Raw genomic sequence first — 12992 nt, 5'->3', positions numbered from 1 at the left:
GAGTTATCTGGACTCAAAATGTTAACTTTGTTTCTCTGTCCACAGGTGCTGCCTGGCCTGCTGAGTATTTCCAGCTTTTTCCATTTTATTTCTGACTTTGTGGACTTGGTTCTGGAGAAGGTTTTGAAGCAACGAATCTGGTCTTTTTTTGTTAGAAAGTGGCTGAGTTACTAAATAAGATCTGTATGGTGAGATGGGAGAGAGCCATTCTCCTCTGCCCTCCACTGTATCACAGACCTTCTCCTTTGTTCTTCCTGTCCCCTTGCCCCTTCTACTGGCTTAAAATCTCGTACATTTCTATCTCTCTACAGTCTTGATGAAAGGTCATCGACCTGAAATGCTAGCTCTGTTTCTCTCCACAGACGCTGCCTGATCTGCTGAGTATTTTCAGCTTTTTTCTTTCTTATTTCAGATTTCCAGCATCTGCAGTATTTTGCTTTTCATTATAATTAAGCTTACTTAATATGAAAATCAATTAATGCATTCAGTTATCTTTGCATTACAATAAGTTTGAAGTGTGAAAAGTTTCATACATATATTTAAACATTTTGAGGGGGGTGAGAAGAGCTAAGGGAAAACCAATGGAGTTTTATGACCATCTAATCAGCTTTTAGAGTCTCATTTGCTATGTGTGTGCTTTGGAGAATTAAAATTAAGCCACTTGAGAATCAAATATGATGCAAATTGATTGTGTTGACTCCATGCCAGATTCAAATGAGTGCCAATTATATTGTGCAATCAATTATTGCACAACTGATAACAGGAATGCTTAGAGCTTGTTAAAAGCATGTTGCATTTAACAATCTTACTGGAAAAGGGATAAAGTGAGAATAATATTTATCATCTTGAATTTTTTTTGAAAAAATGAATTGTGTCCGTTTTGCACAATTTCTCAAACTACCTGGTGTACTAGAATGAACACATTCTCAACCTATTTTTCAAATCCCGCCATGGCTTCACCCCTCCCTATCAGTGTAATCACCTCCAGCCACACAATCCTCCAAGATATCTGTGCCCCTCAAATGCTGATTTTTTTGTCAATCCACCAATGGTGGCACCTTCAGCTGCCAAGGCCCTTAGCCCAACAATTTCCTCTGCCTCTCTCGTCATTTCCCTCCTTTGAAATGTTCCTTAAAAGCTTTGGCCCTTTGGTCATCTTCCTTAATATCTCCTTTGATGGCCCAGTGTCAAAAGTTGTTTGATAACCCTCCTATGAAGTGTCTTAGGACGTTTTGCTATAAAGGTGCAAGTTGTTTTTGAAAGAGGAACCAAGTGGAATAAAGGCTAGTGCCTCAGTTACGACATATTTGAGCGTGTAGAAGAACCTCTAGGAATTGATTCTGCCGGGAGGCCACAGATTGTCCCCATTGTATAACAAATCCTCCAAAAGTGTTAGACTGAAGCATAGTTCATTCTACATTCCAGTTTCTTCATAATATGGGGTATTACATTATTGATACATAGCTATCCAGGAGTACTGTAAATCATTATTGAAAGTGATCACTGTTCCTTTAGAAGGCACCAACTTGTGCTAAGGGTACTGTTCCATCGGATGCGCTTTGTCACCTCAGCAAGTGCCACTTTTTGTTGGAAAGTCCAGACAGTAACCTGTCACTAGGTATTTGAGTATGATGGGGGAAGCAGGGCAGGGGAGAGACAATTCTATCTTCAACTGGTATCCACCTTTCAGTAGGGTCACCAGACAATAACCGGGAACAGGAATGCAGGCTCATTCTTCCCCCTCCTTCAAGACTATAGGTATCAAGGCCAATATGTAGCACATCAATTTCAGCGCTGGCTGAGGTTAGCTAACTCAGCTCAGGGCTGAATAAGGGACTTTTCTGGTCCATACATATCAGGTCCACAACGGACAAGTGCAGCATATTACGAGCTGTGTGATCAAGGGGGTTTGAGAGCAAATCAGTGCTGCTCCACAGTTAGATAGTAAGATTTGATTTATGCACTGCATGAGGTCAAATTCAAAATATGCTTTTCATAAATCGATTTATGATTTTGTTACACCTAAAAGGGAGAGGAAACCTTCCCTGTGCCATCCCGTCATATTGATCGGGAGTCAATTGTTGAACTATCCTCAAATTAAATAACTTTTTGGGTTATATTGGATTTTTTAACTGAATGATGATGCTTCAGTTGTCACTGATCAATATGTATTTCTAATCATTTTCTACTTCCATTTCCAATATTCACAATTTACTTAGGCTCTTGAATTTTTAAGCTTGCATCGTGTAAATGTGTTTTATTTTAAACCAGCTTTGAGGCACCCAGTGGTTGTAAAAATCACCATATAAGTATAAGTCCTTTTATAAACACTTGCTGAGAATTTGCACTTATTGCCATTGAAGCCTCCGAAATGAGGCAGTACTTACCTGTAGGTATGGGATTATTTTGCAGAAAACTTGCCCAAAAAACCATGTCTCTGTTATATCAACCAGAAGGCTGGCAGGAAGACAGATAATTGTAACAAGGATATCGGCAAATGACAAATTAACTATGAAATAGTTTGTGACTGTCCGCATGTGATGATTCTTCCAAACCGCAATGCAAACTGAAAGAAAAAGAAATAATTAGAAAGAACAAGGTTAAAATCCAGACTTTTCACTGCTTGCACACTCCTTTGTCCTTTATGTAGCGTCGGTTTTAACTTCCTGATGAGAAACAGGTGGGGAGATGGTAGGTGGGGAGGCAGGGTGGGGACCAGGGGGTGGGGGAGTTGGACGACATGTCCCCTTTTCCGGTGGGGGGGGTCCCTGTGGGAGCCCAAGGCTGATTGTAATGGATGAGCCTGATTTCCACTCTGTCAGCCAGCTGTCCACCTGAAATGGGTAGAAAGAGGCAGCTAGTTGGTTTTGGCCAGGTACCCTAAGGCTGCACCAAGATTAGTTGCAGGAGGCTTGTGAATCTGGATCATTTCATGGGTGGGGTTGGCGGGGAAAGTCCAGGGTCCATTTTTCCTTCTGTTCTATAAGAGGAGAATTCTTGCTCCTCCGATCTCACTTTGGAGAGTCTTTGACTTACCTTCGAGGACCTTAGAAATTAACGATCTGGATACTGCCAAGGGTGCAGCACTCAGTCAGCCATTAAAATCTGAATTACATCAGATTTTCACTTCAAAGAAGCAATACTCTCTGCCTCAGCCACTCCTTGTGGTAATGCAACCCATGTTCCAACAACCTGTTGTATAAAGAAATTAGTCCTCAATCTCAGCAACAATTTTAAATTAATGATTGTGATACATGTTTTGTTAGGCGGCCTGGGATGAGATAACAGATTAGTAACTGTTAGAAGGAACACAAAAATTGCTGGAAAAACTCAGCAGGTCTGACAGCATCTGTGGAGTTAACGTTTCGAGTCCGTATGACTCTTCATCAGTGACTGTTGGATCCTGGTCATCAGTTTGTTGGGATTTATGGATCTGGGTTGCACGCTTGTTTTGGGATGGCCAGGTTGGTACAATGGACAGAGTTCTTAGGTGGAACACATTCTGTTTATTTACAAAGGTACCCAGCAGCTACACTTGAGTGCTTCCAATTCAAAATCTGTCTCCATATTTCAGAATCTAACAATAGACTACTGACTACCAAGGTAGCCTGCGCTACTCCTCTACTGGTTCCATAAGGCCATGTGATCTTCCTTTATAACATCCTTCTTAAAGGTATGCTACACATTACATAAAACCATAATTGCCACATCCCCCCCCCTTTACTTGGAAACACATTTTACATTTACAAGTACAATTTTCTAAAAATAGCAAATTATTCACACAGATAAGTAATTTACAAATTCAGTCTTTCTGGGGGTTTTCTTATGCGTGTAGAACGTCTCAGCTCTACAGCTTCAGATTCTGTGTCAGGAACCTACTTTTCTGGAGTTGTCTGAACATCAGATTCTTCGACAGGCACCTGCAAATCTGTTTCTCCAACTCTTGCAGGTACAACAGACACATCAGACACATCTGTACTGGGTTGAGTTCTCTCAAAAGGAAATGTTGACTCGGTCGTGAACAGTGGTGGAATCATTTCTTGGGAATTTGTTTCTTTCTTCCTTAGATGATCCATATGTGTCTGTATGACTCGGCCTTCCACCTTCACCTGGTCAGATAAAAATCCAGTCACTGCACTTTTTTCACCTCGTAACCACTTTGAACCTTCTCCAATATTATTCACATACAGCGTCTCTCCTACGGCAAACTTCCTCTCACGAATATACCAGTCGTGCCTACTTTTCTGACTTCCCTGACTCTTTTCCACCTTCCCCCTTAAATTCAGCTCTATCTCGTCCTGAGATGACATTTCATCAATAATTCTGCAGGTGTGACACCTGTTGTTGTGTGAGGGGTGGTCCTATAATGGCAAAGAAAGCATGCTGGCTTGGTTGCTTCGGAGTCTCCAGTTAATTTCTTCATGCCAGCCTTAAATGTTTGAACCGCCCTTTCTGCAGTCCATTTGAGGAAGGGTGGTACGGTGAAGTTTTTACATGAGCGATGAGGCTGATAAGGCTGTGATGAGGCTGATAAACTGTTGAAACTCAGCAATTGTAAATGCTAATCAGATACGACCACTTCTGGTAGTCCATGAATGGCAAAACCTTGACGTAGCTTCTCAATTGTAGCAGAAGACTTTGGTGACTTCACCTCACCTATGTCCATCCATTTTGATTGGGCATCGACAATGAGCAGAAACATTGTTCCTATGAAAGGTCCCACATAGTCAATGTGTAATCGTACCCATGGTCTTCCTAGCCACTCTGAAGGTTGTAATGGAGCTGCTGAATGTAACTTTTGCAGTTGCTGACACTGCACACAATTCTTCACTAGGCTCTCTATTTCTCCATCCATCCCAGGCCACCAAAGATAGCTGTGAGCTATGGTTTTCATTCGGGAAATTCCTGGATGTGCACTATGTAGTTCAATCAACAATGGCTTTCTTCCCTTTGGAGGAACTATCACTCGCGCTCCCCACAATAAGATACCATCCTGGCTGGTTATTTCATATCTTCTGTTAAACTACGGTTTCATTTCTTCAAACACATGCTCGTGTGACCAACCATGAAGCACTTCTTCTCATACTTTGGATAAGACTGGGTCTCGACTTGTCCAGTCTCTGATCTGTATAGCACATACCCGTGAGGAATCTAAGAAATTCAACAACAAAACTAGTTCTTGTGGAACTGTGATATCTTCATCTTGTTCTTGTAAGGGCAAACGACTCAGTGCATCAGCATTTGCAATTTGATTTCCAGGCCTATGGACAAATGTATATTCGTAGGCTGCCAGAAGCAATGGCTATCACTGTATTCTTGCTGAGGCTATGGGTAGTATAGCCTTGTCCTCGCTGAACAATACTAGCAATGGTTTGTGGTCTGAAACAATAGTAAAATGACGGCCGTGTACGTGCTGGTGAAATTTCTTGACACCAAAGATGATGGACAGGCCTTCTTTTTCTATCTGAGTATCCCTTTTCCATGGTGGTGAGCATTCATGATAAGTATAGGCTGTTCCATGCCATCCTCCATTCGATGCGAGAGAACTGCTCCCACTCCATAAGGAGATGCATCACATGTCAACACCAGTTCTTTCCTCTGGTCATAATGTTGGACGAGTGCAACAATTTTTTTACGTTTATGAAAGCTTCTTTCTGTGGTGTCTCCAAAAACCAAAGTTGGTTCTTCTTGAGTAGAGAATAGAGAGGTGCCAGTTCTGTAGGCAAATTGGGTAAGAGCCACCCATAATAGTTGACCATTCTTAGGAATGATTTGAGCTCTGAGGCGTTCTTAAGCACAGGTGCCTCTCTTATGGCTCTCACTTTTTCCTCAACCAGGTGGAGGCCCTGTGAATCTACCCAGTGACCCAAATAGCTTACCTCCCTCGCTTGGAACATGCACTTTTCTTTTGTTAAACACGCTCCAGCCTGCAAGAAACGTTTTAAGATTTCTAAGTTCGCCAAATGGCCTTTTTCAGTGAATCCTGTCACCAGAACATCATCTAAATAAACTACAACGTGGGGCAGTCCCTGAAGTAAACTTCCCATTGTTCTCTGGAATATGGTGTAAGCAGAGGAGATTTCGAAAGGCAATCGTGTATATTGGTACAACCCTTTGTGAGTATTAATTGTGGCAAATTCCCAGGAGGCCTTCTCTAACTCTAATTGTTGATAGGCATGACTCATATCAAGCTTCATGTAGGTGGCTCCACCTGCCAGCTTGGCATACAGGTCTTTGATTGTTGGTATGGGGTGTCTGTCCAGCTTAGCCACTTTATTAACTGTCAATCTGTAGTCTCCACAAATTCGAATGCTTTGGTTGGGTACAACGACGGAGACTATTGGTGATGCCCATTCCGAGAACTGCACAGGTTTATAGTGTCCTATTTCTCTAATCTGTCCAGTTTGGCGTCGACTTTCTCACGAAGTACATAAGGTACTGGTCTTGCCTTCATGAATTGGGGGGGTTGCCTCTGGATTCACATGAATTTTTGCTTGCAGCCCCTGGATCTTCCCAAGTTCATCCTTGAAGACTGAGGCGTATGTTTGTAGTAGCTCTGGTAACCCACTTGCTCTCAGCCAGAAAATTTCAGCCCATTCTAACTTAATCTCCTTGAGCCAGTTTTGTCCAAGGAGGCTTGGCCCCTCACCCGCTACCACCATCAAGGGTAGTTTTACCAACTGGCTTCCTTAATGGACAGTAGCTCTGCTTATGCCTTTGACTTGGATGTCTTCACCCATGTAAGTTTTTAATTTGGCATCAGTTTCTTCCAAAGTTAATTTATATATTCACCATAATTCAGATATTTGAAGATGTGTTCACCTATCTCACTGAAGTGGATGCTCCTGTGTCCACTTCCATTCTAACAGGTCTGTCATTTACCTTCATGATTACCTATTTTGGTTCTGTTTTTCCAACATTCAAATTAATTAATGAATAAATATCTGAATTTCCTGCTTCAGGCTCTTCTACTTTGTAGATCTCATGGGGTTTTTCCTTTTGTTTGAAAATCTGCCTGATTCTCTCCTTGCACTACCTCATTAGTTATCCATTTTGATGACAATAAAAACATTCAATTTTTTTAAACTGCTGATCGTTATAAGGTTGTCTGTTTTCCTCTCTGTTGCAATTATTCTTTGTTTTTGCTGCTAAGTCATTTATTTTTATTTTTCTGCTAGCGGTGGCTGTTTCCCACTTCGCGCCCTTTTTGGCTGGGGCTTCCCGCCCAATGTGGAGGACGGCACCATTTTGCGCGCCCTGTTTGGCTTTTGAATCCCTTACTACACTTTCCATGGCCAGTGCTATCTCTAGCACCTTCTTAAAATCCAAATTTGTTTCAGACAGTAATGTCTTCTGATTCGTGGCCTCATTTACACTGCACACTAAACGATCTCTGAGCATGTCATTTAAAGATGTACCAAACTCACAATGTTCTGTTAACTGTTTCAAACTTGCCACATAACAAACAACTGTCTCCCCTGGGGCTCTATTTCTTAAGTTAAATTTGAGCTGTTACATCATTACTGAGGGCTTTGGCTGGTAGTGACTCTTTACGAGGCCCACGAATTCATCAAAACTTTGCGAATCTGGGGCAGTGGATTCATCAAACTTTGAATCAATCCACAGGCTTTACTCTCACAGGTGAATAAGAGGATCACTCGCCTCTTCTCTTCCCCCACAATGTTGTTCGCTTGGAAAAGATCACGAGGCATTCAGTATAATGAGACCGATTGTCCATGGCTGGATCGAAAGGATCAATTGTTCCAAATTGTGGCATTGTGTGTGGAGATTGCTTTGATGATTAGGACGGAAATTCTACTTACAATTACCGTGCGAGGTACAGCCCGATTTCATTTCTCTTGATTTCTTTCATTAACTTGTTTTATTCTTGAAGCCAGTTTATTATATCTTTGTTTTTTCCTCACTTTTTTCTTGCTTTTTCCTCGTCTCCAGTTTGTTGGGACTTATGGATCCGGGTTGCACGCTTGTTCTAGGGTGGCCAAGTTGGTACAACAGGCAGTGTTGACCTGCAGACAGTTCTTAGGTGGAACACATTTTGTTTATTTGCAAAAGTACTCAGCAGTTACACTTGTGTGCTTTCAACTCAAACCCCGTCTCTACACTTCAGACTCTAACTATAGACCACTGAGGTAGCCTGCGCTACTCCTCTACTGGTTACATAAGATCATGTGATCTTCCTTTATAACATCTTCCTTAAATGTACACTTCACATTACATAAAACCATAATTACCACAGTAACATCCTCAGTCACGGTAAGAGTAGGAATTGTGGGATTCTCAGCACCTCAAACTCACCCTCGACTCAGTGGTTGTAGCAAGTGATTTATAAAACAATGTGAGTTCACATTACTTTAAACAAGAATCATTGATTAGTACCTCATGGCCAGGATTTTACAGCCCTGCCGCGGCGTGTTTCTCACCGACGGATGCGGAGAGCCATTTAAATCTCCATTCAGCTCGGCAGGACCGTAATATCCCACCGGGCAGGAGGGGGCCACAAAGTCCTGGCCCAAACCTGTGCCTGCCCTTTCACATCACAGTCCAGTTATTCCCATTCCCCTGCTCTTACCCCATATTTCTGTATTTTCTTCTCCTTCAAGGAAACATCGAGAGGCTGGAGAAACACAGGCTTAAGATAATTGCAATTCAAAAGGTAACTTGTGTTTACTGGATAGAGTCAGAATAAAAGGGTGAGAGTCATGAAATGGCAGGATGGTCTTGTTAGTCCTTCAGTACTGTAGCGAGTTGTCAACCTAGGCTGTGTGCTTGTGTCTCTGGGTTGGAATATGAATGCATAGCCTTGTTGTTCAGAGACAGGAGTGCTACCGCTGAGTCACAGCCAACAGCATTAAAACCAAGTTCAGCATCCAATCCTTTCTGTAGAAAAATGGCCAATTAACAGAAAACTTGACAATCCTATTTCTTGTTCCCAGCTTGTCTGTTGTAATATGTGTTTAAGGGATATCAGCGTAACATCACTAGAAGAGAAATGTGTCACGTGATCAAGTCTTGTTTCACTTTTGCTTTGAGCAGAGCACACTCACCTCGGATGTCTTCAAGCTTTATACCCAAATATAACTGTTCTCGTGTCTACTCTCAATAAATGACCCCACAATATGTTTACCGAAACCAGTATGAGTGATTTGTGCCTTGTGTCCTGTATAGTAATTAAGCCCAAGGTATTATATTATTATAACAACACGACATCCACCATCTCAGACACTGCTTAATTCCTTCCTTAGGGAAGGTCTAAGTGTTCTCCCTGGTTTAAAGAGCTTTAGTGACCTCTTTTAAGATATCTGTGTAAAGCGAAGTGTGAAATGTTGCTGATGTCGCCTGTTGCAGCCTGGAACTCTTTCGAGTTATCAACAGATCGCATGTAACTCTTTCAAGTACGTTCACAGTTCTTGGTTTCCGGGAGTGGGACATGAACCCACAACCTTCTGATTCAAAGGCAAGGGTGCTATGAACTGAGCCACAGGAGCACGTTACATAAAGTTAAGCATATTGATTGCCACAGGCAGTGCTGGCCATATTCTAGCATCAGGTTTGAGTTGTTATTGCAGCAGAGGATCTGGCTAATTTACATAGGTGAAATGCTCTCTCCAATGGTGAGCTGTGATGATTGGGGGGGGTGGAGGCTGAGCTGTGATGATTGGTGGGGGGTGGAGGATGAGCTGTGATGATTGGGGGGGGGTGGAGGCTGAGCTGTGATGATTGGTGGGGGGGTGGAGGATGAGCTGTGATGATTGGTAGAGGGGTGGAGCATGAGCTGTGATGTTTGGTAGGGGGGGGTGGAGGATGAGCTGTGATGATTGGTGGGGGGGGTGGGGCTGAGCTGTGATGATTGGTAGGGGGGGTGGAGGATGAGCTGTGATGATTGGTAGGGGGGTGGAGGATGAGCTGTGATGATTGGTAGAGGGGTGGAGCATGAGCTGTGATGTTTGGTAGGGGGGTGGTGGAGGATGAGCTGTGATGATTGGTAGGGGGGTGGAGGATGAGCTGTGATGATTGGTAGGGGGGTGGAGCATGAACTGTGATGATTGGTAGGGGGGGTGGAGGATGAGCTGTGATGATTGGTGGGGGGGTGGGGCTGAGCTGTGATGATTGGGGGTGGGTGGTGAGCTGCGGTGATTGGGGGGGGTGAGATATGGTGATTGGGGGGGTGAGCTGTGAGGATTGGTGGGTAAGTTGTGGTAATTGGTGGGAATGAGTTGTGATGGTTTATGGGGGCGTAGGTTGTGGTGATTGGGATAAAAGAGCGCAAGGAGAGCGGTGGAGACACAGAATAAAAAAGCGCGAGGAGAGTGGAGATACAGCATAAAAGAGCACGAAGAGAGTAGAGACACAGGATGAAAGAGCGTGAGGAGAGTGGAGAAACAGGATAAAAGAGCGCAAGGAGAGCTGCAGAGTCACAGGATAAAAGAGCATGAGGAGAGCGGTGGAGGCACAGGATAAAAGAGCAAGAGGAGAGTAGCACAGACACAGGGTAAAAGAGCATGAGGAGAGCGGCGAAGGCGCAGGATAAAAGAGCACGAGGATAGCAGAGACACAGGATAAAAGAGGGAGAGGAGAGCAGAGACACAGGATAAAAGAGCATGAAGAGAGCGGCACGGACACAGCATAAAAGAGGGTGAGTAGAGTGTTGAAGACACAGGGTAAAAGAGCGTGAGGAGAGTGGCAGAGACACAGGATAAATGTGCGCGAGGAGAGTGGGCGAGACACAGGATAAAAGAGCGTGAGGAGAGCGGAGTCACAGGATAAAATTGCGTGAGCAGAGCGGAGAAAGAGGATAAAAGAGGACGAGGAGAGTAGCAGAGACACAGGAAAAAAGAGCGCGAGGAGAGCAGAGACACAGGATAAAAGAGCGTGAGGAGAGCAGAGATACAGGGTAAAAGAGTGTGAAAGGAGCGGCAGAGACACAGGGTAAAAGAGGGTGAGAAGAGCATTGGAGACACAGGGTAAAAGAGCGCGAGGAGAGTGGCAGAGACACAGGATAAAAGTGGGCGAGGAGAGTGGCAGAGACACAGGATAAAAGAGCGCAAGGAGAGTGGCAGAGACACAGGATAAAAGAGGGTGAGAAGAGCATTGCAGACACAGGGTAAAAGAGCGCGAGGAGAGTGGCAGAGACACAGGGTAAAAGAGCACGAGGAGAGCGGCGGAGACACAGGATAAAAGAGCACGAGGAGAGCGGCGGAGACACAGGATAAAAGAGCGCAAGGAGAGTGGCAGAGACACAGGATAGGAGAGCGCGAGGAGAGTGGCAGAGACACAGGATAAAAGAGGGCGAGGAGAGTGGCAGAGACACAGGATAAAAGAGCATGAAGAGAGCGGCACGGACACAGCATAAAAGAGGGTGAGTAGAGTGTTGGAGACACAGGGTAAAAGAGCGTGAGGAGAGTGGCAGAGACACAGGATAAACGTGCGCGAGGAGAGCGGGCGAGACACAGGATAAAAGAGCGTGAGGAGAGCGGAGACACAGGATAAAATTGCGTGAGTAGAGCAGAGAAAGAGGATAAAAGAGGACGAGGAGAGTAGCAGAGACACAGGAAAAAAGAGCGCGAGGAGAGCAGAGACACAGGATAAAAGAGCGTGAGGAGAGCAGAGATACAGGGTAAAAGAGTGTGAAGGGAGTGGCAGAGACACAGGGTAAAAGAGGGAGAGGAGAGCATAGACACAGGATAAAAGAGCGTGAAGATAGCGGCCCAGACACAGGATAAAAGAGGGTGAGAAGAGCATTGGAGACACAGGGTAAAAGAGCGCGAGGAGAATGGCAGAGACACAGGATAAAAGAGCGCGAGGAGAGTGGCAGAGACACAGGATAAAAGAGGGTGAGAAGAGCATTGGAGACACAGGGTAAAAGAGCGCGAGGAGAGTGGCAGAGACACAGGGTAAAAGAGCACGAGGAGAGCGGCGGAGACACAGGATAAAAGAGCACGAGGAGAGCGGCGGAGACACAGGATAAAAGAGCGCGAGGAGAGTGGCAGAGACACAGGATAGAAGAGCGCGAGGAGAGTGGCAGAGACACAGGATAAAAGAGCGCGAGGAGAGTGGCAGAGACACAGGATAAAAGAGCGCGAGGAGAGTGGCAGAGACACAGGATAAAAGAGCGCGAGGAGAGTGGCAGAGACACAGGATAAAAGAGCGCGAGGAGAGTGGCAGAGACACAGGATAAAAGAGCGCGAGGAGAGTGGTAGAGACACAGGATAAAAGAGCGCGAGGAGAGTGGCAGAGACACAGGATAAAAGAGCGCGAGGAGAGTGGCAGAGACACAGGATAAAAGAGCGCGAGGAGAGTGGCAGAGACACAGGATAAAAGAGCGCGAGGAGAGCAGAGACACAGGATAAAAGTGCATGAGAAAGAGGATAAAAGAGGATGAGGAGAGTAGTAGAGACACAGGGTAAAAGAGCACGAGGAGAGCGGCGGAGGCACAGGAATAAAGAGCATGAGGAGAGCGGAGACACAGGATAAAAGAGCATCAGGAGAGTGGGGACACAGGATAAAAGAGCATGAGGAGAGCAGTGGAAACACAGGATAAAAGAGGGTGAGGGGAGCGGTGGAGACACAGGATAAAAGAGCAAGAGGAGAGCGGTGGAAACACAGGATAAAAGTGGGTGAGGGGAGCGGTGGAGACACAGGATAAAAGAGCACGACAAAAATGGAGACACAGGATAAAAGAGCACAAGGAGAGCAGCAGGGATGAAGGATAAAAGAGCAGAAGGAGAGTAGCAGCGACACATGATAAAAGAGGGTGAGGAGGACGTAGGCACAGAATGAAAGAGCATGAGGAGAGTGGCAGAGACAAAGGAAAAAAAGAGCGCGAGGAGAGCGGCATGAGGCACAGGATAAAAGATCGTGATGAGAGTAGCAGAGACACAGCAAAAAAGAGCATGATGAGAGCAAAGATACAGGATAAAAGAGGGAGAGGAGAGCAGAGACACAGGATAAAAGAGCGTGAAGAGAGCGGCATA

General features: G+C 44.7%; 1 protein-coding gene across 1 annotated transcript in view; it reads right to left on the bottom strand.

Moving 5' to 3' along the window:
* The window catches only part of hcrtr2 (hypocretin (orexin) receptor 2), a 114707-nt gene that overhangs the window by 63604 nt on the left and 38111 nt on the right, over positions 1 to 12992 (bottom strand). Inside the window, exon 2 of the mRNA XM_078542839.1 lies at positions 2388 to 2566. Within this exon, the coding sequence (XP_078398965.1) occupies positions 2388 to 2566 (179 nt within the window). The remainder of the gene's footprint in view (positions 1 to 2387; positions 2567 to 12992) is intronic.

This window comes from Cetorhinus maximus, chromosome 5, assembly GCF_964194155.1.
Source record: "Cetorhinus maximus chromosome 5, sCetMax3.hap1.1, whole genome shotgun sequence".
In the NCBI taxonomy this organism is placed as follows: domain Eukaryota; kingdom Metazoa; phylum Chordata; class Chondrichthyes; order Lamniformes; family Cetorhinidae; genus Cetorhinus; species Cetorhinus maximus.
Note: the sequence above shows the minus strand (reverse complement) of the source record. Positions and strands in the feature narration are given on the sequence as shown.